Here is a 27,890-nt window from a genome sequence, read left to right on the forward strand (position 1 = left end):
CTCTTTTAAACACCCCCTCGAATAGACGCCCCCTAAAAGTATCCAAATATATTAATATAATAAGATCTAGCGTTAGACCAGAGGTGAGAGGGGGAGCATTATCACCTGAGCTGGCAATTAACCAGACTAACTTTTTCTGACTCAACTTTTTTGCGTAGATTACGAATCCGGATGTTGCTTTGGCGTTTAGGGGGGCGTTTTCTAGATATAGGGGGTCAAAGCCCAAAAAACACGCAAAAAACAACTCTCACCTCTGGTCTACGTGACAGATTTATTGCAACAACTTAAATGGGACTCACTTGAATCGCGTAGATTACTATTTCAACTGAAATATGTTTATAAAATGTTTACAAATCAGGTTGCTTTGGACCCTAAAGTTTTCTTTTCCCCTGCAACTTGTTCAATGACAAGGAACTCTAACTCATTGAAGATCATGCCTAAATTTGGAAGGGTTGATGCTGTTAGGTTTTCATTTTTTTTATTCAATCGTTTCTGTATGGAATAGCCTGCCAGACAGTATTGTGATGCAGGCCAATTCGGATACCTTTTACAACCTATGTCGAAATCACCTCAGTAAATTTTAAAATTTTAATGTTGTAGTTGACTGGGCAGACATTACACTGAACTGCTAAAAGAAAGCCTGTCGCCCTTGTTGCTTTTCTAGAGTCCGGTTTCAGGCATCAGATTGTTTTTTATGAAGGTCGATTGGCCCTTTCAAATATTCTTCTTAGTTAGCGGTTAGTCAAGTATATGAGGGAATATGGAGAGAAAAGACGGACATGAAAAATCCGGATAGGTATCGTGTTTTAATGAATGTCATGTTCCATCAAAATATGATGCCTACCTGGATTGCTCAATTGTATCATTCAGTCTGATCAATTTTTTGATATTTAAAGAATATTTAGAAGTTGCTTTTATTAAGAATAATAGCAGAGCTCTAAGGTACTGTTTAGAAATTTATTTTATAGGAAAGCTAATTGACGCAATTCTGTCTTTCATCTCGAAATCCGATGCAAATTCACAGATGTATGTCATTGATGTTGACTCAAGCTTCACATAAAGGAGGGGACACCACCCTAACATTCACAGGGATTTAATTCCAAGCTTTAGAGCACTGTAGAACTTTTTCAACTTTCTAAAACATATTGTGGGATGTTTACATGTATTACCTCTATATCTTGAGCTAAAGCTTGAAATTTTTGTTACCATATGAAATGTCCGACAGGGCCGATCCTCTGTATACATTGCCTGTCTTTTGACCGAGGTGTGGTGTATCTTGTATTGCACTAATTTCTCTTGTCCGTTACTAGTTGAATCATTCATCGACGATAACATCTATATTCTTTTTTGAAAAGAACAAATTTATGTAAACAAGAGCCTAACATTGATCAAAAATAAAAAAACAAATTGCAAAACAAAACAAAGCCCTACAAGGGAATAGGGAAGAGGAAGAGAGAGAGAGGGTTTTGAAGATATAATATCAATATCAAGTTTGTAGATTTCAATTTTTAATAAAGACAGGTTATAAGCAGTGGCAACGCCTGCTAGTAGGCTATTTAGGGGCATAACCAAAGTTTTTTAGGCCACGCCCTTTTACCACGTCCCCCAGTCCCCCTATAATTGATATTACTTCTTGGGACTTTGGTCATTGAGCGCTACAAATAAAAATTCCTCAAACAACTGTGAAAGCGCGCCGGGGCCAAGATGCTTCCACACAGTGGTTGTTTGCAGTTTGCACCAGTATCATTGCGGTATTTTACCTCATCATCATCATCATTTTTCATTTTTATTGCTACTTAAATACAACTATATGTATTCATTCTTCGTACATAAAAATCAAACTAAATTAAGCTTGCTACACCAGGCTATCCATGGCAAATAAGAGCTTTTACAACTGTGCAGTGGAGGATTAACAAATACTAGGGCCGGGGGCATAAGATATTTTAGGGACGACATTGGCCAAAAGAATAATAATATGCTATCATAAAGCATTAACGTCATTAACAAATATTGCAAAAACTCGAAGCAACAAGTTAAGATGTACCACAATTACAAATTAATATTAAAGGTTATTACAGAAATGTCAAACAATATAGGTTTGTGCAACAAAGTCCTTTATTATACCAACGTTTTTCGGATTTTTAAAGCTGCAAAGTCAGAAATAATATCATACATTTGAAGCACGTCCATTACACCATGCTCAAAGCCCAGAAGATACAGGCTACCCAATCGCGTCTGACCTATCTTGATAACAAGAAATTATCATGCGTTTCAGAACACTGGATGACCTCTCGCCGCTGCAGTTTGTCATCATTAGAAACTGAAACATCTTTGATTTGATTGAGCGTTTGAACTAATGCATTTAAAAGTTTTTGTTATCTCAATCTTCTTTATAGCTGATGTTCAAACATTTTTACAGATATTTGATTCATATTGAAAAATGACTTTCCACAAAATACTTTATTAAATATAAGAAGATAAATATTTTTTATGGATGTAAAGGATAAATTTTTTCTTCATTTATCACCTACCCAAGTTCTTAAGAGTATTAATTTTTGCAAGAACATATTTTGTCAAAATTTTTTAGAAATTTCTAGGTTATCAATTTTTGCAGATGGACCAAATTTGAATATTTCACGGGATTTATTTAAAAAAACTGCCGATTTTAAATAATCTTAGGTTGGAGGCGCTCTATGCACCTCACAGGACGTGATTGCAATGTGTCCTCATCAAGTACACGGCCTTTGACTGAAAATACCAGACAAAATTTTCTAGCCTCAGAATTCGAGGCCAGTGAGAGACTGGGTTAGGGGCCTAGGCAGAGGCGTAGCTAGCGGGGGGTGCAGAGGGTGTGACACCCCCAATCCCTGGTTTGTTGGTAAAGGGGAGATAGCACCTAAATTTCTCTTTATCTATGTCTTCGTCGGTAAGTTTTACTACCCTTGACTCTCCACCCCCTAGTCTGGAAGGTCGAGCCACGCCACTGGGCCTAGGCCCCACAGGCCCCAGAAGTAATCCGCTGTAAAGTTATGAACAGAATACATTGGCGTACAAGTAACAGCATCAACAGCAAAATTTGTAATATTTCCAGTCGACCATATTTATTTGTATTCGTTAATAGAGTTTCGAACTTGCACAATAAGGATGCATTTACAACGGATACATATGAAGAGTCAGGCTAGAGAATGCACGGACTAATGAAAAAACGTTCTTCACGGTTTTGGTTATAAGTGAAGAAATATGAACTCTAAATAAATTTTAAAGCTATTGAAAAAATTAACAAATATATACTCTTCATTAGATATACTTTTCAGGCTTAGTGTAACACCTAATTTAGCACTGGGACTATCTGAAGGTGAAGGAGTTTGATTCAATAGTGCAAAGTGAGTTTGTTCTTTTTAAAAAAGCTTTTGGTGAACACGATGGCCAAGACCCTTAATGAAATAAAAGCCACTTTCAGAACATGAAGGCTCGAACCCTTAGTTTCCGTTAAAAGCCAGTATAAGAATTTACGGCGAAATCGCCGATGAAGGTATCAAGGCATGCATAGTTTTGATTTTTGATTTCGCAACTAATTAGCAAGCAAGTAGCAAAGAGTTCTACTTTTTTGCGGCGAAATATTTCGCAGTACCTAATAACCAGTCAAAGCATAGTAAACTTGCTTGATTCGCAAGAAAACAGTCTTGGTACATTCAGGGCCGCGGAGAGGATTAATGGGCCCCGGGTTGGGACGAAAAATAAAAAGTAAAGCACGCCTAAGACAGACGCTTCTAGGGAGTACGGGGAATGCTCGCCCCTGAGACTTTTGAAGAGGATGGTGGCTAAACTGCTCAGGTGGCTATTACTTCTGTTTGCTATTTTATACAATTTGAGCATAACTGATATCTTAACACCATGCATAGAAAAGAAAATTTCTTAAAAATTTTGAAGGTCTTGGGAAACGTTCTTTTTGTTAACTAAACTCGATCAATACCGACAAAATGTTGCAAACAGATGCGCGTGCCATAGTGTAAATCTGTATGACGTACAATGCCTGCCTAAAGTCTTGGTACACCAACGTCAGTTTTCAAGGGCAAATACAGCCATTCCCTTCCCCCCTTTGAATGTCGTTTTACTACAAGACGACGTAGGTGATTAGGAAGTACGTTCTTTTCAGCTACTTCTGTGATATTTTCCTAAAATATCAACATTGTTTAGGGTGGAAGGGAGAACAAAAATAGGAGTATTTGGGGAAAGAATTGAAAAATATAAAAACACAACGCAAATTGCTTGGTGTTCCAAGTACTTTTGGCAATGATTGTACGTATTGTTGTAATCAAATTGTTTGGTACGCATTCAGAAGCTTTTCAACTTCTTCAGCCCAAATCCACAAAGATGGAAACTTCCTAACGAGAATATCTTTAACACTCAAACAGTCAAAGACTCAAACAGCTTACCTTACTTCTACCTTACGTCGTTCATAGATTTGTGTCAGTATTGTTTCTATTATTGACAGTTTGTGATAATAAAGAGTCAGAATTATTACTTATAATTTTTTTAAAAAGAGGCATTATTTATGGGCCCCTATAACCAAGGGCCCCTGACCCCCTCTCCTCAGCACTGGGTACATTCGCCATTCTTGCAGTTCTGGGAATGGGGAAATCACTATATAATTTTGTAGCGAATTTGCAATCTCTTGGAAATCAAAAGACAATTTCGAAGCGAATTTGCAGCGAATTCGATGCGAAATTCGCCTCATGAAAATCCGCCTTTAGATTGAAAAACAAATTGTGGCTTTTTATGCGCTGGGGTTTACTTTATTCTCAAATCCCGCAGAAAACTTATGAAGTTTCGATTGGAGAGAACGTTTGACGTAAATTGTTCAAGCTATGTTGAATATCTGCGTTCGATGATGTAAAATAAAAAACGTGCACGAAAATCGGTGTACATTTTTTAATAGACACGGATATTCCGGGAAGGAGAGTGAATATATTAGGGGAAACCTCATTGGGGGAAATTCAGCGGGTTTGTTTGGGAACCCCCTCATGCTCATTTTAGTTTCGAGTGGTTGCGAAGGAGCATGTTCTAAAGGAGCGAGATGGCTGAAGGTGGACTGAGTGTGGGAAACGGCTGACGGTATCATACACAGAATATTGTCGTATTTCACTTGGATTGTGCCGAAAGCAATTATCCGTGGTTTTATCAACTGAAGTATCAGGATCTTAGAAATGGTGACTTGAAGGATGCATAGAACAAGACGAAGGGCGATCGAGTGACGTTTTACAGTTCGGCATAGGCCAAGTCAAGTTTCCCAATATCAAAGACGTTTGACAGTCCTATTCCGTACTTTAAAAGGAAGATGAGCCAAGAAAGTAAGAAGAATTGTTTCACTTTTACTTTATCTTTTTATCTGCAAATTGTTATGCTTTTTCGAAAGAAGTAAATAAGATTTAACCAAATTCGTTTCTTGAAAGCGGAACGCTCGGTGGAAAAGAAATAAAAATACAGACCAACAGTCGTATTTTCTCATGACCTGCAGGGGTGAATTTTCCTCAAAAAAGATTATAACAAGAAGAAGCTTAGAAAACTCGGAACTTAAATGATAGAAATGGGATATTGTTGCATTATTTGTCTTTATCTAGATAATAAGTTGTGGTAGAGGGTCAATTGCTTGAAAGATATTATAAGTTTGTAAAAAATGTTATTTTAGATATGGAATTTGCTCATCATATGCATATACAAGTAATAATACTTATAAACTGATTAAGAGAGAACCAAATCAAAATCATATGATTTTCAATTTTCAGTCTGAAATTTCCTTGATTTTTAGGAATATAAATTATATGCATTCATTCCTGCTTTCAATTGCCCTGTTATTAAGAAATAATTGCTATTTAAGAAAAATGGTTAGCCAGGTATTGTATAATTGTATTTATCTTATAGAAGTTTAACGTTGTAAAGGATATATTTTGATACACAGAAATTTTTAGGAAACTTTGATATTTTGATCATGGCAGATATGTAATTCATTCAAAGAAACCCCTGGCTATGTTGCAGGTGCAACCACCAACTATTCAGAAACTTGATTTTGTAGTGGAAATGCTAAAGCTTTAGTCAGTCAAGCACAACTTGATACAATGTTTCTTTTTTGAGATGGATGCTTGCTTCCTCAAAAACTATGTAATTTGAATTTAAGATTTTTGTATTTGGAACTTAAATACAAAACATCCAATATTCATTGCACAGATCCTAAGTATAATATTGGTTTTTCACTGGCAGTAAAATAAATAAACATGTGATTAATAAAACAAAACCAATGTTTAATTATCATCAACTGTAAGTATAGTCCTTTTATTATATTAAATATAGTTAGGCTAGAAGATATATGTACAAGTATAGAGGTAAAGAATTACATTATATAAATATATATGACTATTGTGTTAACTATAGTCTGTAAACTACAGTGATTTTAAGTTTTATTTAAATTGAAAAATGTTTTTGATTGCTTCACTCTTTATGGTAATTTGTACCAATAACATTAAAAATGTAATGACCTATTGTGGCATCGAAAAACAGCCAGTATACAGAGTTGATAGGCACCACCTATTTAAAAGGTTAGAAACTCTTACCCAAACAGCATAGCAGGACGCAAGTTCCCTTTTTGATAGAACTAGCAAGAAGAGGATCAAGACATGATGATCCCATGGCTACAAACTTAAAGTGCCTGTGACATGATTTTCGGACTTTTGGGTTTATATATCTATTCTTATGTAAAAAGGCCTGTTATTTTCATTTTTAAGTTGGTTTTTACGTTTCGTGAGAAATGAAGGAGTTATTGGCGATCTTCTACGCCAAAATTCGCCATCTTGGTTTTCAGAATGAGTAGACAGTGACATCACGGGAGGGACCCGATCACCTCCTCCTTCGAGTTTTTGTATCGTAGTCAGTGAGGGAAATCTAACAGGTCCAAGATGAGCGATATTTCCAGAGAAAGTAGTGGCAGCGAGGATGAGATTTTTGAAGGTAGCGCTTACATTGTTACAATAACGAGTTCCTCCCATGACGTCACAAGAGAACGGCGAATGATGATAAAGCGACTTGGCTAGGCCGCACTATTTTGCTTAATTTCAATATCAAAACGCTTTTATTTCAAAAAAGTTCAGATCTACGATAAGAGCAGTGCAACGCTTCAATTAAGAGAATAAAAAAAATCATGTCATAGGCACTTTAAGTTGACAGATAGTAATAATTTACAGTTTAAGGTAGACTTCCTTTTGAAGTTTATAAAACCAAGTAAAATTGAATGTCCAAAATATGTGATATGTAACATATGTAATATATAAGCAGTCTGTTTCCTTGGATATTAAATGTTGATTCTTCACAGGAAGCCCAACTGGCTCTACTGGTGACTCAAGATTCAATATGGTCTCTTCTGGAGCTGTTTCACCCCAGGGTTTTGGAAAAGACCTTCTTTTCGAAGACATTCAGTTTGGAGAGGTTCATTGCTATTTTCTTATGCTGAATTTATCATTTCAACCATTAGATAGATATTCCTTCTTTCTTCTGTTGTTATTATAAAGTTATCTTTATATGTTATTATTAAGTTATGTTATCTTCTGCTGTTGTTATTAGAAGCCATTAGACCATCTGTTAATTTTACACTGGCAATCAAAGTTTCCATCACCAGCACCCTCCTACAGCCACTTTGCAGATGGTTGTTTGTACTTTATCAGGACGATCTCTAAACCACTCCCCTGAATTTATAGGCATACTTTATCAAAAAATGCCAAAAATAATTTACTAAAAATTGGCTTTTTCAATAAAGTTCTGTTCTAATCAGCTTTACAATTGTGTTGCATTAACATAGCAAAACATTAAGAGGACTGTGCAGGCCTGGCTGTTTGAAATTTGTAGGTGAGCTGTGGATCACTCCCCTCATTTCTTGAGGCGAGCTAAATCAGCTACACAAAGAATATTCTTTGAAGGCAATCAGCAGATGACTTAGGCCCCTTTGAAGTCAAGGAGTATGCTGTTTTGCTTCTTTCAATTTATATATGCTTTAACCGTGGCTCAGGCTTCCACTTTGCACAAAGGATTTAAAAGAACAGACTCTTTCAGTTCCATGTAAAGCTTGCACAACACAAAAACAGCAATTTTCTTAACCAACAATCTTTTGTTGTACAGAATTTAAAAATGGCTTAGATCTGACACTCTTCATAGTATAAAATGTCGGAACATATATTGAAAACTCTCGGCAAGGAAATATTTGTACTCAATTGTGGATGGAAAAAGGCCCATCAGAAATGCGAGCACATGGCTGTTGAGGTTGCCCAATCAGTGCCGCGTGCCTATTTAAAATGTTACCAATGGAGTCCTAAGTTGAAAACCAACTCCTTCTCTCTACATAATAATGGCTTTTCCACGTTTATGCAGAAAGATTACAAAACTGCTTAATGGAACAAAGATCTGGCTTTACAAATCATCCAGAACGTGTCACCATTATAGTTTTTTTGCCCATCTGGGTTTAGTAAATGCCCCTTGACAGTCAAATTTCATGTTTCAGTTGTCGTTTTTGATCTTGAAGACCGAGGTGGGTGTTCTCTTTGGGTGAGAGTTTAGGGACATGGTGTTTTATTTTATCTTTCAATCGACAACTCTTACCAATTTCTTTAACTTTCCTACCAATAATATGCCTGTTTTAGTAAGGTTAAAAAGTTCTAAGCTCTGCAAACATACCTTTTGCTTCACTACCCTTTGCTGATAAATTGAAGCTCGTGACTATCATAACAAACCCCCCCCCCCCCTGACAGGCATAAAATTAATTGCGAAAAATGCAATGATGGGAGAAATCACCTAAAGAAAAGTAAACCAATAAACGCTAGTCAGTTTTTCAGGGCTCTGTGAATACCAAAAGGGCAAATGAATGGAATTTTCAAGGGAAGAATTTTTCCTGTATGCTCTGTTTAGGAATAGAATTCACAGCTTGTCTCAGGTTGTGAGGGGAGTGCAGAGGAAAGCACGAGCGTACAGACCAGCTGTGCATTAGTGACCATTTTGTTTTTGTGCTCCATTTCATGAAAATGTCAGGGCTGAAGTCATTGTGTCAAATAGAATTTAATAACATGGGAGCATTGACTTCTTCAATTCTAACATTGGACTGTCAACAAGCTTTGAAGTCTTGAAATTGCAGAGAAAGAAACAGACAGAAAATTGATGTACTCAGACGACAAGCCCAAAAGCAAATAACCCTTGTACTGTGTAGGATCAAGTGACTCTTTCCTTTTCTTGCAAGTCATCAAATTATTTCTCTCTTCCCTTATTTTGACAATGAAGACATTTTGAGGTGGCCAAAAAGTAAATTGAAATTTTTCGGGATAGATTGTTCCAGTGTTTTAATTAATTTGTACCAAGCAGGAAGGTTGTGATTGCATTTGAGCCTATTATATGGAGTATCATGTGATTTGGATGGCTATAGCATAGCATTTTTTATAATAAGGTCCAGTTGGGTAAAATGTTGGTTTCTTAGGGGAGCATAGAGGCAAGAATGTCTATAGCTTCCCTCAAACAGCCAAGCCTGCATACTGTCGGTGGTTTTTTGCATTGTTTTGATGGAGCATTGTGATCACCTATCTATTCATTTGAAAACAGATTAGGTTTTGAACTCCCCTTGGCACTTTAAATCAAAGGAGCTCTCACAAAATTGTTTGATAAACAATCATCAGGCAAATGCTCTTGATGATCACATTTAGTGTGAAATATCAAGTTGCACCTGAGAACTGTCCTATTCTATGTATAAAAGTTGTTCTTTTCAAGAGTTGGTTTTCTAGGAATGGGTGCTGCAGCTCAGTATGTGCTGATAATAATCAATTCTGTCCATAATGCAATCTCTTATATGCTTCATGTTAGCGTTAATCATGTCTAACTATTATCTAGCTAACATTCACATCATGTTATATGCTAGAAGAGCCACTTCTCTTGATTAAAACTTTTTTTAACTGGGTAACATTTGTATACACAGGTTGTTGGTAGAGGTGCATTTGGTGTTGTCAATAAAGCTATTTGGAAAGATATGCAAGTTGCTGTTAAAACAATGGAAGGAAAAGATGCTGCTAAAGCTTTAAATAAAGAGGTATGATTCCATGCTTCAAAAGTTTCTTTTTCTGGGGTTTGTTCAAAACCCTATAAACAACCACTTTGTAAACTGACAACTTTCCTATACTCAGATGATTCAGACACCAGCTTCCTAATTTAGATGTGAAAGAAATGTGAAACCATCTAAGTGCCTATGAATGGTATTGCCATCATTTTTGAATAAAGTGTTAACTTGGTCTGGTTTCAGCACTCCTGTCTTCTATATGCAAGATGATCATGATTTACAATTTAGAGATTACTGATGCTGAGATAGTTGCCAGAGCGAAGTGTCCTGGGCCTAAATTAAAATTTCTCTATGAGGTTTACAGAATGTACAAGTGATTATTAAACAAATTACTAGTAAAAAAATATTTTAAAAATCACTTTCAGCCATGTAAAGCTACAGTCCCTGTCTAATGCATAAATGTTTTTCTTGAAAAAAATTAACAGTTTTCAGTAGAAAATACAGACACAGCATCACCTCTCCCCATAACAATATTGGTTGTAGAGTTAGAATCATAAATCTCTGAAGAGAATCCATTGCACTACACTGTGTATCCTAACATTGCATTAAACAACATTGTTTGGAGGTGAGAGGGGATGATCCAAGATCCCTTGGAGGCGATGTGGCTTAATCATATTCCTATTGTTCTTTCTTAGTTTGTTCAACTTTCAAGACTGCAGCATGAAAACATCGTTAGACTTTATGGTGTTTGTGCCAAGAAACCAAAAGTATGTCCATACCTGAATTTATAAAAGTTGTTGCATGAAAGAATTATTATTACTGTTCCTTGAACACATTCATTTTAAATGCTTTTGTGCGTGTCTTTGGGTCCAGGAATGAGCCTTGCTTTCAATATTATATGCTCCTAAATCAGCAATTTTTCTTACACAACACTCTTCCTCGAAAAGTATCTTATTGAGTAATTTTCAAAGGTCACCATACTTTGGGCAAAGGCAGTTGTTATATTTTCAGAAATAGAGAGTCAGATATATATAAAACAATATTATATACTAAAAATTCTCTTTACAAGGCATATATTTTATATATAGTTGGATTAGAGTCTTGTAGAATTAGATGAATATATTTATTTATTTATTTATTTATTTGTTTATCTATTCATTTATTTATTTGCTTATTTATTTGTTTATTTATTTACTTGTTCATTTATTTTTTTATTTACTTGTTAATTTATTTATCTATTTATTAATTTTTTTATTTATTCATTTATTTATTTATTCAAATGCTCGTTTATGAAATGTTTCAAATAAATATAGAAGTTTCAAACTAGACAAAATGTCACGGCCATTACCTACCTGAACAACTAAATAAATTTCGAATCAAGAATGCTTAACCACTCGGTAAAAGAACTGAATTGATATCTAAATGCCACCACAACAACAAAATTTAATAAAGCAACTTCCTGAACAGTGATGACCAGCCTTAATGAATGCAGGTCATCATATAATTGATAACATTATAGACATTTGAGTATTTCTTAAATGATACACAGTTGACTTGACTTACAACAATGAATTGTGCAAAGATTGATTCTTACAATTGTTATCCAAACAATATTTCTATCAATTGAAATAATCAAAGAAATACTTTTGTAAGATTTTCAATTTCGCTTCATCAATAATAACTAAAAGGGGCTCAGTCATCAACCTAAGCTGTTTAAAAACCATACAAACAATGGAAACCTAACAGGAAACTCCCTAATGCAATAAACATTATTGAATGTCAAGTATTGTATGGGGTTAGAAGAGAAGTGCTTATAAAGAGAGAAATTAGAAAGTGATGAAGCAGCTGTTTTTGTCTTTCTCAAAAGAGCTACAAAATAACTGTTTGCTTACAAAGAGAACTATAAATATACGAGTAGAAAAATAATTACCAAAGCGGTGGTAGAAAAGAAAATAGCTGCAAATATTGATGTTGCCAAACATGCAGTTTATAAAAAATAATTATTTTGTATCTAAATGAATAGATGTTACAAGTAGACGTAGCTAAAATTTTCAGTGGAAGTTTTCAGAAATTGTCCGAAGTACAGACAATGGGGGTTTGACAGAATGAGAGATGAGGAATGATGATTGCATTAAGTTCGAAACTTGGAGTTGTAATTGAGAACAATATTGTTTCACACACCAAAACGTACATCCCACGTGCATATACACTATGAATGCAGAGTCTTAACTATCTTAAAACAATTTATTTCAGGTTTGTCTTCTCATGGAATATGCTGAAGATGGATCTTTATATGACTGTGAGTATGAAGTGCTGGTATTCTGTTAATTTATCATTCACAATTTAGAGGTGTTGTTTTGTAATTAGGAGTACATCACAATTAGGAGTACATTATAAGTTGTATAATGGTGGCAATTTATTTGCTTGATTGTTTTGTACTTTACATTTTCTGATTAGATCAGGAAGAGTTAGACACCATTAACAAATGGTTATAAGCTTTGATAGGCTTATGTATTATAAACTTATCCTAAGGAAGGTGATGCTATATTCTATTTTGGGGTGGGGACAAGGGCTAAAATTTCAGGTTTTCCCAGAATTTAAGAAAGTGCAAACATTTTAAGCTATAGTGCCTAAGCTAATGATGTTACTTTCTTTTTGGATTAATGACTTTCTGCAATTATGAACATAGCTACAAACACAAATGCCCTAACATGCTATCTAGCCTACATCTATAGTTAAACCTCCCTCCAAAGGGCACCATTTAGAGTTAGGGCATACAGAGTTTCATAGCTGGGAATAGCAAATTTATCTCAGTTTCTGTAATAAAGAGCTGCAGCTTACTGCATCTACAGCAATGTGAACTTAAAAAAATCAATGGGTCTAAAAGAAAAAATTACTGCTTAAAACATTGGTTGGCAGTTTTTTCTTGCAGTTTGTCTCGCATGGCTTTCTACAAGGAACCTTAGAATCAGTGTCTTTAATTGTGAATTAGCGATTGATATTTTTTTTTCTTCATGATTTAACCAATCTATTTTTCCCAAATCTGGTATATGCCTCGTTGTCATCTTTTACCATATTTGAAATACTTGTTTATTTAAGAAGTTGCTAATTTTTTTTAATCTTTGTTTTTCTTCAAAGTTGTGCTGTCTAATTGCCCCTTTCTCAGAAATTAGTTTAACTGAATGTTGTAGCAAATGTAACATCCCCACGCAAATTAGAGGCATCATGTTTTGGTTTTTGCCTGGCCTTTTTTGAAAATCATTTGATGCTTTTTCCAGACGCCAGTCCACTATGGTGTTCTTCTATCTTATTTCAGGATTCTGTTTTATCAATGTTATGGCTTTGCCAACCCAACTGTGTAACCCCAAAGAAAACCCATGTAAACAATTTAATTGTTTATCTTCTAGTGCTGCATCCAAGCAGTCAAGATGTAAGGCCATGTGATTATACTATTGGTCATGTGATTAGTTGGGCGCTGCAGTGTGCCAGGGCTATGGAGTATTTGCATGGTTTAAAGCCAACACCAATTGTGCATCGAGATTTAAAACCACCAAAGTAAGACTACTTTATTATTTAACGGTAGTCCTTGAATATGATGCTTATTTTTCGTCTGTTTTTCAGTAAAAGGCTGCTTGTATGGGAATGTTATAACCTAAGACAGATGCAGGAAAGAAGTACCAAAACAAGTTTTTGCATGCTGTTGCAAGGTTTCTCATAGGACCTGTTGCTCGTTCCTTATTTAGTTTGTTATTACCATCAGTTTGGTTTCATAAACCCAAAGGGTTCTTTGCTAGAAAATTTCCTTTATGAAAGAAAGCGAAAAAAGAACCAAAGTTTGAGGATGTGAAAAGACAATTCTAACAAAAATGACTACCACTTGGTTTTCTATTCAAATGACTTCACTTGGTTTTGCTTGGCCATTTCTATTCTTAAAATAGTCCAATTCGTTACTCTTTTTCTTTCCTCGTCTTCATTGGTAATTTCAAGGTTGTAAGACGTTATCAGACAAAACGACAAGTATTTACTTTCTTTAATAGTAAATTATTTGTTAATTTTAGCATGCTTCTCAAAGAACGTGGTACAGTTATCAAAATATGTGATTTTGGTACAGCTCGCCCACACGACACATCTCATATGACAAGTAATAAAGGTAGTGCACCGTGGATGGCACCTGAGGTCTTTGAAGGTATCTCATTTAATACAACTGATCTCTCGTCGTTATTATCATTGGCAAACTGGACTAGAATTTGACTTCATGTGGATAGCAAAGAGAACCGTGCACTGAAATGAAGCTGCATGTTTTCGTGACATATGATTTTTGCAACGCTCAAATCGTTTAAAAAAGTTTCGATTTGCCTTAATCAGGATTTTTCAAATTTTATCACACAAGAAGTGTTTTGTTATTTGTTTAGAATTTGAATATCGCTTGCCCTCAATATAGGGGCGGGCATAGATATAGGAAGGGGTCACTTTTGTAAATGTTTGTCAGGCCAACCTCTCCCTTGTAGAATGATGAATATTTACATCATCTGAATAGGGTGACTTCCCTCTTTTCCCTGCTCATCATACGAAGGTTAACGAGGTCAGCTTTTAAGCAATCGAATATTGAAACCTCTTATTCTAAGGAAGCCTCTCATATGGTTATGATAATGATTTTTATCTGAATTCTTTGCAGGGCCCGTTTATTCTGAAAAATGTGACGTTTTCAGGTAAGCTTATATTCAATCGAAAATATAATTGAAGTGTTTTGTGACACTTAAATAGAGGAAACTGCATTCCCGTATTGTTGAATTTTTGATTGTGGCGAAACGTTACTGAAACACTGGAAACACCATGACTGACAAAGCACTGTCATCCACCTTTATCGCCATTTCTAGCATTAAAGGGATTGTATTGTTCTTGGGCTTTCCTGCGTTTAAAATGACAATTTGAGTTTTAAATCTTGATACTGCAAACTTTGAATAATAATCTTCGTTTCTACTACTGTATCTTTCTTTTGGTTATTTTTATGAGTTTTTATTCGTTATATTTATTCACTGATCAATTGCCAAGAAACTTTAATCTTTAAAGGTCAGTATGTTCTATTTAGATAATTGTCCTTGAAATGTATAGTTTTTCCATATAATTTGATAATTTTTGGTTATTTTATGAATTATCTATCACCTTGCATTTTCCGTATAGCTTCAGCGTCGTGCTATGGGAAATGATATCTAGAAGAAAGCCGTTTGAAAACATTGGTCATCCACCGTACCGGATCATGTGGGCAGTTCACAGTGGTATGTTATTTTTTAAGTTTGTTGTTGCTTCGTTGCACCTATTGTTTTCCATGTACGTATTCTGTTTATATATCCTTGATTTATGACGCGTCTTAGTTGCTGCATGCGAAATGACTTCTAGGCTTGGAGAAAGACATTTTGTAAGAGGTGAAAAATACTTTTGTCTCTGTTGGAACTGTTGATCAGATCCAAACGAAAATATTCTTAGAAGTACATAGCTGTTCTATCAGTGCATAAATATTTTGTTTGAGAAAGTCGACGAGTAGTGAATAGCCGCTTTCCAAAAAATTGTAATGTTGGAAAAAAGTACTTAGAGGCCCTTTACTGGAGACCCGAAATGAAACTCATGCCAACAAAAAATCTGGAATGACTTCATTTTGGGTGCCATATATAGGGCCTCTTAGTACTTTTTGCCAATATTACAAATTTTTGAAAGCGGTTACTGACAATTCTTCGATTTTCTGAAACAAATAATTTATGCACTGATACAACAGCTATATATTTCTAAGAATATTTTCGTTTGGATCTGATAAACAGTTGCCAAAAAATTTTTGTTCACTAAGAAATATATCCCATGTCCGTACTCTGACGAGTGTAGAGTTCATCTGATTCAATATAGAGTTCACTTGATTTTATATAGAGATCATCTAAAATTGTTTACTAGAAGTAGAGATAAATACTATTAGAGATACTGGTCTCGTCTTTGTAAGAGAGAATTATTGTCAGAGTATCATCTACTTTTTTAATTTCGCCATTTTTAACTCCATTTCAGAATTTTCTTATAACAACACCATACATTGGCTACGTCGATGAATAATTTTCATCTTCTTTATCTGATTTGACAAAGACTTCTCATGTTAGCCTACCTTTTTAGGAACAAGGCCACCATTAATTCGCGGAACGCCTAAAATTCTGGAGGATTTAATGATTTGGTGAGACTTGCTTGAGTGCTTATTTGAATATCGTGTTATTTGTTTGAAAACAACATTAATCCATCAACATTCACTCTTTCTTTTGTCAATCGTCCAATTCACTCTTGTTATCAATTTTGCAACAATGATTCATTTTTACAATGTTTATAACCCAGAAACATAGGTTTTAATTGACATTTTACTCTTTTCGAATCGTTTTCACTTTTACGAGCTTTTCTGTACTTTGCAAATGCTATGAGAATGTGCCTTATTACGCAAAATTGCGGGTGCGACCTTATTCAGAAAAAAGTATTACGTAAGATTAATTGAGGATTTTTTCAAAGAAATTGTTTTTCAGTTACAATAATTGAGAAATTTTGGTGCACAAATGCATTTTCAGTTACATTTGTTAACAATTTTTTTTACTTAATTTGAAATTTAAAGATTGATCATACAGAGGCCTTTAAAGATAATATCTTCTTTTTAATATTATTCGCCTCAAATTTAGCCTATCAGGCGTGCTACATAAGTCAACATTCTTAACTAGGCAAGTGCAGAACAAATGCAGAACAAAAATTGGAACAAAAATATTTCTGTATTTCAAAACAGATCATGCAAGCTTGAAAAAGTAGCAGATGCATGTTTTCCAAGCTTATCCCAAAAAGTTTGAACAATTTTTTCTACATATCCGCTGTAGAAACATACAAAAATAAATAAATCGTAAATTTAGGATTACCAAAATTAAGGCATTAGTACTGAAGGGGATGCAAAATTTAGGGTGTGTTTTTTAAGAAATTTTTAAAATGACATTCCTTATTTAAGTCACTTTCTTAATTTCGTGTAATAAGGTACATAGTTATATGACTCTTACAAGGCCCGCAAACAACCGAATCTGAAGATAAACTGCTCTCGCTACGGTGAAATCTTCAGTGCTGGCTTCAGAAATCCTTCGCTCGTTCCACCGCGTCTTATATGCTTTATACAGATCTTGCATGTTAATAATATACACCGATAAAGTTTGTCTTCAGAAATCCGTGATTCTATTTGCAGACCTTCTGCCCTAACTTTTCCGAAATGAATTCTTTGTAAAAAGCGCAGCAAATGATGCTGCTAGTGATGGCCTCGCTGCAGTTATGTGTTTGTTGTTTTAGTGGCTGGAGCAAAAACACGGAAATCAGACCGCCATTCACGGCCATTGTGCGGTTTCTTGAAAAAGTATCAAAGGTGAATATATATAAAGTAGTAAGATATTATGTATATGTATACAACAAGTACTTTAATGTGTATTTTCAAATTCTCCTCCTTTGCAATTCCGCCTATCTTTTCGTCAAAATTCAACGTTTATTAAAAAGCTGTGTTGGCTGATATATAGGCAGATATTATCATTTAGAAAATTTTACCAAACTCGAGCTGTCTGTCCCATGAAAATGTTGCCAGCAATTAAACAGAAAAGTTGTCAAAATACAAAGACCTTGAGATAGAAGTTGTGGCAAATGGGAACCACTGTTATTAGAACATGTGTATAAATGAACATATATCAATTATTCCTGGAATTATCGGCATCGAAAAAATCCAAAAAACAGTCTTCTAGGAACATCACATATCCTGAGGAGAGCTCTATCCATAACCTCAAAAATGGCTTAGCTTTTAAGCCTTAGGACCATATTTTTGTATAGAACATTTTGAAGGAAATATTTAGACTTTTCATTTCAGTTCAAATACACTACAGCTACAAACCCCTCTATTACATAGGTAGTTTGCAACTGGCTAGCCTGGGTTTACAAGATAAAACCATTCCAATCGTAAATGCAAAAGAGAAAACTGAGAGAAAAAAAGAAAACAACCAGAATTAAAAAGGATGTAATTCCGGATTTGTCCCGGAATTGTGCTAAAAATAATATGGAAATTTTTCATTTTGAATTCAGCAGAATATGTAAGATGTTGTACGAATAGATATACTAGGCAGCTCACGAAGAATTATGAAACTGTAAAATTTCCATTTTCTAAAAATAGTCCGTTGCATTGACTTTAGGATTTCCAATATGATCTGATAATTTCGAATATAGAAAACAATTCATGTTTAACATCTTGCAAATTCACATTGTTGAACAGTTCTCATGGAATAAACATCTTGAGAATGAATTCTATCAGTACTAGATATACTGATGTCATTATGGTCTTGATTCAAAAGCATCTTTTTAATAGTAGAAGGCCTAAAATAATAATGACACGAGTCCAAGCCAGTCCGATCCAAATACAAAATAGTTTCAGATCATGAAATGATTTTCTAAAAGTCGTCGAAAAAGAAGTCTTGATTCAATATTTCCGGCACTCACTGGCAAGTCATTGAATTCTTTTCTGCGAGATGATAAAAACCTTTGTGACAAAATTCTGTTTTCATTTGAGGAAACTAAACGAGATGTTGCCTGTTTCTAGCATTCTTGCACAACAACAGCAAGACATCATTTATTGTTATGTGCAATAATGTATTTTCATGTAGTCTTCCTTTTCCAAGTGAAAAAAGTTTATTTTGACTAAGGTAGAATGGAATCCCAATTTATGAAGTCTCTCCCTCGATTATCGAATTTCTCTCTTTAAAAAGCATACTACGACTTACCAATCTTTTAGAGCTTATATATTTTAGAAACACACCTCATTCTGTAGATGTGGAATTCATTTTTAACTGCTAATAGAAACTAGCATTGTATTACCATGTAAGACCTTTGGCTTTAATTATCGTTATTCAGGGTAACAGAAAACCGTCATTTTTATTGTAGTACGTGACCGGAGGAAACATTCCTTTGACCATCACCAAGACAACAGCTAGGCGGGAGAGTGACTCGAATTCTTCGTACGAAACTCAGAGCGAGACGCCGGAGAAAACATTGATCGACATTTATGAAGACGAAGAAAAAAACAGGAACGAATCCGTACTTTTCTCACCGTCGGAAACACCAGCTATCGAAAATGAGGTTATTCAACCGACTGATGAAAAGGCAGAAAAACTTGCACCGGTAGACAATGGTGCTGCTCGAAAGAAAAGTTTACCTAAAACATCAGTAGCTTCGATGGCAGCTGATCTGCCTAGAGTGCCAATAGACAGTGCGGTTGATAAACGGCCAGGGATTGCACCACCCGTAGCTCAGAGTAACCTACCTGCTACCGTGACTATGCAACAACAAGCAGCACATAGTCATGAAGGTTCTATGCGAATAGAAGCCGTTGGCCCTGCTTACGATAGGCTTCACACCATGTATCCACCACCACCACAAGAATTTTTGCCACGACAGCCATCAGGCAATTGGATTCCTGTATACGATACGCCCCCTAGCTCATATTCTCAACTTATACATAGCACAAAAAAGGATGAGTCCGATTTTACAAACAATTACGGCGATATTAGGCCAGCGGCTTACAGAAGTCCATATAGGCAGGTATTCCCTTACGATAGTCGTTATTACAAGGAAGGTACTAGGTTGCAATCACCTAATGAACTACTCTATCACTACACTGAACCTACCCGTGACGTGCATTATGTTGGACCAGTTAATGATTATCATCCTATAACTTCGTTTACCGAAGACAACGTACCTCTTGTAGAAGATCACTTTCCTCGGATATCACCGAGGCCACCATACCCCCAACCACACGATCCCGTCACATCCATGCCCACCCCTCAAATATCTGCAGATCCAAGGAGGTTTTTCAATGCACCAGCTTGGAATAATCGACTGCATCCGGATGCTATACCAGAACATCCATCTGTGAATGAGCTGCTTTCGAGAATTGACGCTCAAGGCCAACAGTTTGTACCAATTACGCCAGGCTCAAGCTCAGAGAGATCAAGTGCTGGTTCAAGTCCGATGACGTCACCATACCAACATACGTCCGGCATTAGGCCTAATATATCAAGTATGTTTGATCTTTCATTAAGTTTTGTCTTTAGTAGCAATTAACAATGCTAGAAATACTTGCATCTCATCCCGTATTTTTATGCATTCGGTTTTATTGATATAAGCTTGAAATATTTTTTTTGCTTTGGAAGAGAATGGTTTTTGGTCTTGCATTAGGTTGCCATTGACTTATTAAAGTATTTGAACCGATTTATGCATAAGAAATTCTAAAAATTGGTAAACATGCAATGGCTCTGTCCTATTATTCATCCAAGTGACTCTACAGACAAGCTAGGCTTATATAGTGGTAAGATGACTGCCCTCGGTTGTCCTGTTTATGTTATTTTTAAGAATGAAATTAGGTATAACAGTTAATTGGGTGTTACGGTGCTATAACAACGCTGACAGCTCGCTCAGGCTGTTACGCTCTCCCGGGACGTTGTCAGCCAGGGCATGAAAACCCACCCGACCATGTGACCGGGCGGTCGCAGGAAATTTTCATGAATAAAGTTCTTTGAAATGTACTCTTTTGCAAGAAGCCCCTTTGTTTCTTTCATGTTCATCGAAAGAAAAAAATATGAAGACAAAACAAATGTATCTCATAGATGAGGTTAAAATAGGTTTTCTACCTAAGAACCCTTCATAATGTTTTTAAAAATTCTTGTTTGATAACAGCTTACAGTTTTTCATCTGGCTTGAGAATATTTGTTTTAGCTTGCAGAATTTTTGGCAATTCTACAAATTTTTGCTTTGTTGATGCGCGCAAACCCTCTACTGCATATTGCCTATCATGGTGATCTTTATTGAATAATGCAAGTTTTCTCTTATGCTTTTCACAATTGATTTCTTCTCAGGGTTCTGACCTATTTCTTCATTAAGTAGTTTGTTAAAAACCTCCATTGATACCGGCACATCATATCATAAATTATTTTGGCTCGTTTTTTAATGTTGTTATTCTAATGCCTCACAACTTAAAGATAACCGCTTGCCCAATTTGATCTCCATTTGTACTTTTTCACCTGCATTCTAACAAATTTAATATCCTGATTGTAAATATTTTCACCAGTTTGGAGGTAAATATTATAGCTATTTCCAGTTCAATTTAGGTATTAATGAAGTAAGAATAATTTTAAATCACCAAATTAGAAAATGAATTTGGAGTGATAAAAAATTGCTTGAACTTTTATTAAACTTTAATTAAACTGGTGACACATCATTGCGGCTTTTGGCACATGACCCTTTTTCTCTTATCTTCCCATTCTTCCCATTCATGCCCTGTAATGTCAGCCATCAAGGATTTTAGCAGTCTCCTCGGTCTTTGGCAATCTCCCGAGACTTTGATGGTCTCTTTGTCAGTTTTCAGAGGCTTTTGTTGTGTCAGTTTCGTTGGCTTTTGCTGTCTCATTGGAACTTTTCAATGCGTATGAGGACTGTCAAAAGTCAGACTGAAGAGCTGGGTAGTTGGATGGCAGTCGCTTAATGCTAGATGCAACTAATATTTACAATTGATAGTCAGCAGTCCAGGAATGGTCTTGCTCTCAGGTTCTGCAGATATCTTTCTAGAATTTTAGCTTTCTATTCTAGCACGTGATCCATTTTAAAATTCACTGATCTAGATATTCATCGGAACCAAAAAGTTCATTTTTCGCTTTTATTCTTCCTTTTTAGCACCCACCACGCAGTTTGAGAAGAAGCTTTGGTATCTTATAGACCCTGAAGTAATGGTAAGTTTGCTAAGCTAGAATATACTTGTTGTCCCCGTCCCATGAGCACTTTCTCGTTGTGATATCCCACAACGCAAGTTTGGTGACACGCAAGGCCTAAATACCTCTTTGATATTTATGGAAGAGGTAGTGGTTGGTTTTGACGCACCTCAACGAATTAAGGTTGACTGAAAATTATTAATTTATCGAAGTTGTCATTGGAAACGTGAAGTGGATTTACAAACAAAGAAAAAGAAATCGTTAAAGCAGAGGTGTTCAGTTAAATCTTAGAAAGGGCCAAAATATTAAGCATGCTGCCACTCATTGGCCAGACGGAATGAATATTTATTCAGCAATTATTATCTTATTGGTAACAGTATCTTATTGTTCAATTTTTCTTAAACTAAGCATTCAAATTAAAGCTATAAACCAGGTTGTTACAAACAATTTGTTTTTGGCGTGCCTGGATTTTAAAATAATTATCAAGAACAAGCGAAATTCGTATAACTATGTGTGTTCTTAAAAGGCGCATAGTCTATATTTTGTTTGGAAAGGGACAAATATAATTGGTAGTGCGAATAGATATTGAGATGTTGTTCAATCTTAGAACTTAGATCTCATCTCTATTGTTCATCGATTAGGGTAGAGTCGCACATTTAAAGAGATGATGCCAAGTGAGCTAATGGAATGACTTACAAGCATGACAGACTTAACCTTCGTTTAGTAATTGTTAATAATAAGGTACATCTAAGTAATACGAGACATGTATTTATCAACATACAATTCGATCACTGCCGGGTTGGGCTTCTGGGACTTGAGTTTAACTTCCCTGCGCATTAATGAGTATCGTAGCTCCGGCGCAAGGCTTTTGTGGTAGTAAGGGGCTTTGATATACGTCATGATTAGTTTGTTATGGTCGAGTACCAAAGTGCTAACTAGCATCGTTTCGGTCATTTCCAATTTATATATAGAACTTGAGCACAGTTTCTGCTTTTCTTTGGCGCCATTTATGATAAGGACCAAAGACGTCAGACAAAAATGACCTAATACATTAGACTTTCGTAGACCTTCATGAACCAGCAAATAGTGCTCCAATTGATGACGGCGCCAGAAACCTTTTTTATGAATTTTTTAATATTGGCCACGTAACCTGAAAGAGCATCAAAGAATGCCTCTAAAATGCAAAATCTGCCAAATTTATTACAAATTGGCTAAGTTATGTTCCCCTGGAGTCCTTTCAGGCTATATGTTCAAAATTCGTACTTGGATACCCTACTGATCGTTTTATTAGTCAGATTTGGTCACTTCATTATGATATGATCCTTATTGTTATTTTTTCTTTCTACAGCCTGTCAAGCCATTTTTCAGCCACCAAGAATCGCTAATTATCTATGATCAGCATACAAAGGTATTACAATTTACTTATTAAAGAGATATTGCAGTTCAGGTATTGCTAAGGAACTATAATTTAGGTATTATTATTGTATGGCAGCTATAAATGTTACCAATGTATTGCAAGCTACCAGGTATCCATCAAGTGTTAGTATTTGGTTCCACTCAGGAATGAGAATTTAGGTATTGCATAACCTGACGTAGGTATTACAGCTGATTTAATGCCTTGCCCTTTGCAGGTTTAAGAGCATCCTGTAAGCTAATACGAGAGAGTTTCCTTAGAAGCAAAACTACTTTGTTTGACTATAGTGTTACTCCCAGCTTTCAAAAGTTTTTTCGTTGCAGCTTTTCAACGAATATGTCGAGCTTCAAAATGAAATGACTTATCTTATTGGGAGGAAGTAAGTTATTTATCTTCTGTTCTGCTAACATTTCAATCTATTTTTGCAATTTTTTAGATCTGCTCGATACAAACTTTTAAAGAAAAGTGATGTTGCTCCTTTTTGCAACGATTCTGCATCAGGTCCTTATAACATAAGTAAGACAGTGTTTAACATTACGGTTGTCCAATATGAAAAGTGACTGGTATGGATGCCAAAAAAGCCTTTTATAACTGGTTTTAACACTACAAAGGCCCTAACTACTATTGGGGGGAGGGGGGGGGGCACGATTTCCAAAAGATAATGAAAATTCTTTGTTTCCAATTAATCTTTAGCAATCTTTAGATTTTCAAAAAACAATCTTTAGCAGTCAGTGGAAGGTAGTCTCTCACAGGAATATAAGAACATCCTAGATACAAACATCTATCTTGGGTCGATCTACTTTTCTTTCAACACCATATTTCTTTGCCTGACCCTTGTCCAGTTGATATACGTTTTTGAAGAAGCTCCATTTCCATTTCAATCGTATTTTTTCTAACCGATTTGAACTTCTTAATACTTTTTCAGGCGTGATCTTGAGCAACAGCTTAACAACGAAAAGACAGAACAGCAGAGGAGCTCTCTGTTCTTAGAGGATTATCTGAAATTGCTGGAAGAAAAGGTTTACATTTTACATTTTCTAATCCCCCTTGCTTTTAACCGTCAAATAATGATTACAGTGATCAATGTCGTCAAGACAGTGTGTTTTGCTTACCAGATGTAAACACTGCTGTTAAGACAAATGCTAAAACACGTGACAAGAAGCCTATCTAATATACAGCATCTCAGCCCTTTCATCGCCCCCCTCCTCTTCCCGTGTTCAGAGATATTCAGCCAATATTCTGCCGGTGGGAGGGGCTTTGAAGTCACAACTTTCCAGGATTGTAGATCTTTTTGCAAGCCGAAGATTGAGCAGCTTAACTAGTTGCATTATGGCCTAAATTAGGTTTGTGGTTAGTTCCAAGAAATTTTCAGAGATCGTCGTTTTCAAGAAATTCCAAGAAACCGTCGTTTTACCATTGTCCATTACAATGTACCTTGCCCCGGAAAGCAGCCATCACTGCAAGTATACAAGTGTACACCGCGGGGCTGATCTGTTTTTTGTTTAGGCTAGTTCTACACAAACACGTTTTCGAATGAGAACACACTCATCTTGTTACGTTTTATATCCCATCTACATGACAGCGACAAATCAGTGACTGAAAACGCAAACATTCAAAAACGCCGTAAAGAACAAAGTTGCAAAAGTTGTTGAACTTCCTCCAAATCTGCAGTTTTTTTTCATCCCATACCTTTCTCGTTTTAAAAAATAGAATATAAAATATACTGAATATAAACATGGGGAGTTACTGATAAAACAGCTGAGCAGTGTTTTATGCTAGAGGAATTAATAAATTAGATGTCTTAGAAGGCCCTTATCACGTTGTTCAAGAACAATTTTCCTGATGCATCTATATTTCCCAATAGATTTCCTTCTCATTTTTAACTTTGATCAATTTTGTATTACAGCATTATCATGCATTTGACATAACTTTTGATAGTTCTTAGTATTATTTGTGATTTATTGGAAGAACAATTGAAAGAAGAACTGTAAAAAATGTTTACTTTTGCCAGCAAAACCTTCCTCTCTGGCTCAAAGTGGAATTTTCTGAAAATGCGTCGCTTCCTTAAAGATGGGAGAACCTAAGCTTCAAAAGCCTATCGGTGTAGACGTGGCTTTGAAACTCTTACGCAAATTTTCCCTCTTAACTGCGTGTTTTTGTTTTTTAGCATAGCTTGGCAACCTTTCTAAGTGGCGTTAAAGAACAGTTAAAGCTCGATCACCATCCCAGATGGCACAAGGAAAATGTTCTATGATTAATTTGCAATATTTCATCTAAGTCCAGAACGAAGCAAAGGCGTGTCAAGCTGAGGGTCTCTAGAGCAGAGCGAATATCCTGTTTTAACGGTTTCGTTTTTTTAAGAGTTCTTTTGAGAATTTTCAAGCTTTTTACACCCGCTTTTGCTAAGGGCTTATTCATGTTTAAAAGAGTAAGTGGACGACAAATCTGGTATCAGTTAGTTGTTTCAAAGGTATTCTTAAGAGCCAATAACACATATAGACAGCAGGACCGATGCTTAAATCTAAGATAAGGCTTAACTGAGCAAGTGTTTGGCAAACAATTTTTGCGCGTTGTTTATTTTTGCGTTAACGAACGATTTTCTCCTACGACAAACAGTATAAAAGCCTCATATAGCGAGCATCAACCGTTGTGTCATCCTGGCAACGAGAGACCGGTTTTTTAAGAGCAAATGACCGGGCCTTAGGTTTCGGAAACTGAAATACCGACAATGTAAGAATCGTGCTTTTAAGTATTAAAATAGTTAGAAGTACGATTGAATTAACAGGATTCTATCGCATTATTTTATTTTCTACGTTTTTAACTGATGTTTTCATCTCAAACTGGAGCTAGTTTTGTTCAATTGCAATACGGTTTTAGGTTACAAAATTACTGATTTCACAATTCCGTGAATTACTGAGAATGTTTATCTTCCAATCTACCCTAAAAGAAACCCCCCCCCCCCCCCAACCTTGTTTAACACTATATACTTTACAGATTAGACTTTTTAAAAACTCACTTCAATCTAATATATATCTTTGCGCATTTAATAACGATAATTTTGTTTGTTTACGAATCATGAAGATTTCATGCCCTTAAGAAAGACAAATTTGCCTCCTTAAATTTAACCTTTTCCATTGTCAATGCAAATATTTTGTAGATAAAACATCCAATTACCTTTTCCTTCCACTGAAGATTTCCCGATTCTTTTTTCTTATATTATATGGCTTCCCCGTTTCTTAGATTTTGAAACGCATATTTCACACTGGACTAGATGTTTTGAGTAAATTTATAAAAATTTGCCTTTGAAGAGGGTGAATAAAAGAGAAAACGATAATGCCTAATGCCTCAGGATGTGCAAAAATCCCTTGGTTTTCATTGGCAAAATAACCAGCAAAAGCAGCTATAAACAAACAGAAAACAAACCTTATGTTAGAAATTATCTTAATTTTTCGATCGATTACACCTCTAAGAATGATTATTCTAAATTTTTTCCTTAATCCTTTTATGCGTTGCAACCCTCAAAAAGTATCTAGAAATCAATATTTAATATGCTTATAGCGGTAAACAATTATTTTAGTTTGAGAATTTCCCTTGTGATTTCACAGATACTCTGAATTTGTTTCTCGTTAGTCTGTGGAAATTATCGCGTTTTAATAAACCAAGCCTGTAAATATGAGGAGAATTAAATTTGCATTGCATTTTACAATACGTAGCTTTTCAAACTTGGCCTTGGTACACCCTCATTAGCAGTATCTACACATTCGATAACTGTAGCCTTTTGCTTCGATCGAGATCAAAACATTTGCGATAAATTATGTATATACAGTAGTGAAGTAGATAAACTGTTGTTTTTTTCGTGTTCGCTTGCTGCTTATGATCCTCGAGATGTCTTCGCGTGCCTCTTTGACATATCTGCATAACGAATATTCCCTAAAAACATACCTTTAAGAATATTGAAAGAAAAACCCAAAACTTGTCATTTCTAGCAATTTGATTGTCCCAGTTCGATGGTGATTCCCATTCGCAGCCAATGAGGATTGCCGTATATGCATTCCTCTTGCCTTCGAAAAGCCATGACAGGCAGCCAACAGCCCTCTCTTTTATAAATGTAACGACATACACCATTGCTCATATACATACCTGTAAGTAATCCACTCTAAATCCATGATTCGCTTGTCCTAAACTGGTGCATGCTAGCGACTCTATTTCTCTTGTGGACGGCACAGAATATTGTATTTTGTTTTAGTTTTTAACAGTGATAAAAGAAACCGAAAATAAATCCCACTGAATTTTTTGGAAACCGAAATTTTCAAAAACTAGAAAAAGGTCATTTTGCACCGATGGATTTTCAAAATAGCACCAAAAATTGTTCCTTGATATTGTTTCAGTGTTATTATACAGCCAATAAAGATCAATTTCAAGTTTCTGGTTCTTCATCATCAACAAATAAGATGTTCAACTCACCTTAACCTTCTTCTTTTTCGCTCTTTGCATCAAATTTATTTTCTCAAATTCCAGCGGTTTCAATTCGGACACCTCAATTTTTAATGGATCAGAATTTCTAATCCCCTCGTTGCGATTGGCGATCGAAAACACTTCCAATTAATTTTCCTCCATG

At 35.5% G+C, this 27,890-nt stretch overlaps 1 protein-coding gene across 1 annotated transcript; it reads left to right on the forward strand.

The window, feature by feature from the left end:
- The first annotated feature begins 4,805 nt into the window (after positions 1–4,805).
- On the forward strand, positions 4,806–27,114 carry LOC135685309 (mitogen-activated protein kinase kinase kinase 7). The gene is made up of 17 exons (XM_065201209.2): positions 4,806–5,351; positions 7,364–7,476; positions 9,998–10,108; positions 10,771–10,842; positions 12,329–12,374; positions 13,483–13,630; positions 14,134–14,261; positions 14,751–14,784; positions 15,257–15,351; positions 16,226–16,283; positions 17,414–17,486; positions 19,040–20,174; positions 21,824–21,879; positions 23,207–23,266; positions 23,596–23,651; positions 24,198–24,291; positions 25,440–27,114. Exons 1-17 carry the CDS (start codon positions 5,339–5,341, stop codon positions 25,524–25,526), a joined length of 2,379 nt encoding a protein of 792 aa, XP_065057281.1. The 5' UTR covers positions 4,806–5,338; the 3' UTR covers positions 25,527–27,114.
- The last annotated feature ends 776 nt before the right edge of the window (positions 27,115–27,890 follow it).

Source organism: Rhopilema esculentum, chromosome 15 (genome assembly GCF_057945365.1).
Source record: "Rhopilema esculentum isolate cy_ngs chromosome 15, ASM5794536v1, whole genome shotgun sequence".
Classification (NCBI taxonomy): domain Eukaryota; kingdom Metazoa; phylum Cnidaria; class Scyphozoa; order Rhizostomeae; family Rhizostomatidae; genus Rhopilema; species Rhopilema esculentum.

Excerpts from the sequence above, each read along its gene's own strand:
- LOC135685309 (XM_065201209.2), top strand. Across the intron at positions 7,477-9,997 it reads AAGACATTCAGTTTGGAGAG|GTTGTTGGTAGAGGTGCATT; the intron begins GTTCATTGCTAT and ends TTGTATACACAG. Across the intron at positions 14,785-15,256 it reads GAAAAATGTGACGTTTTCAG|CTTCAGCGTCGTGCTATGGG; the intron begins GTAAGCTTATAT and ends TTTTCCGTATAG.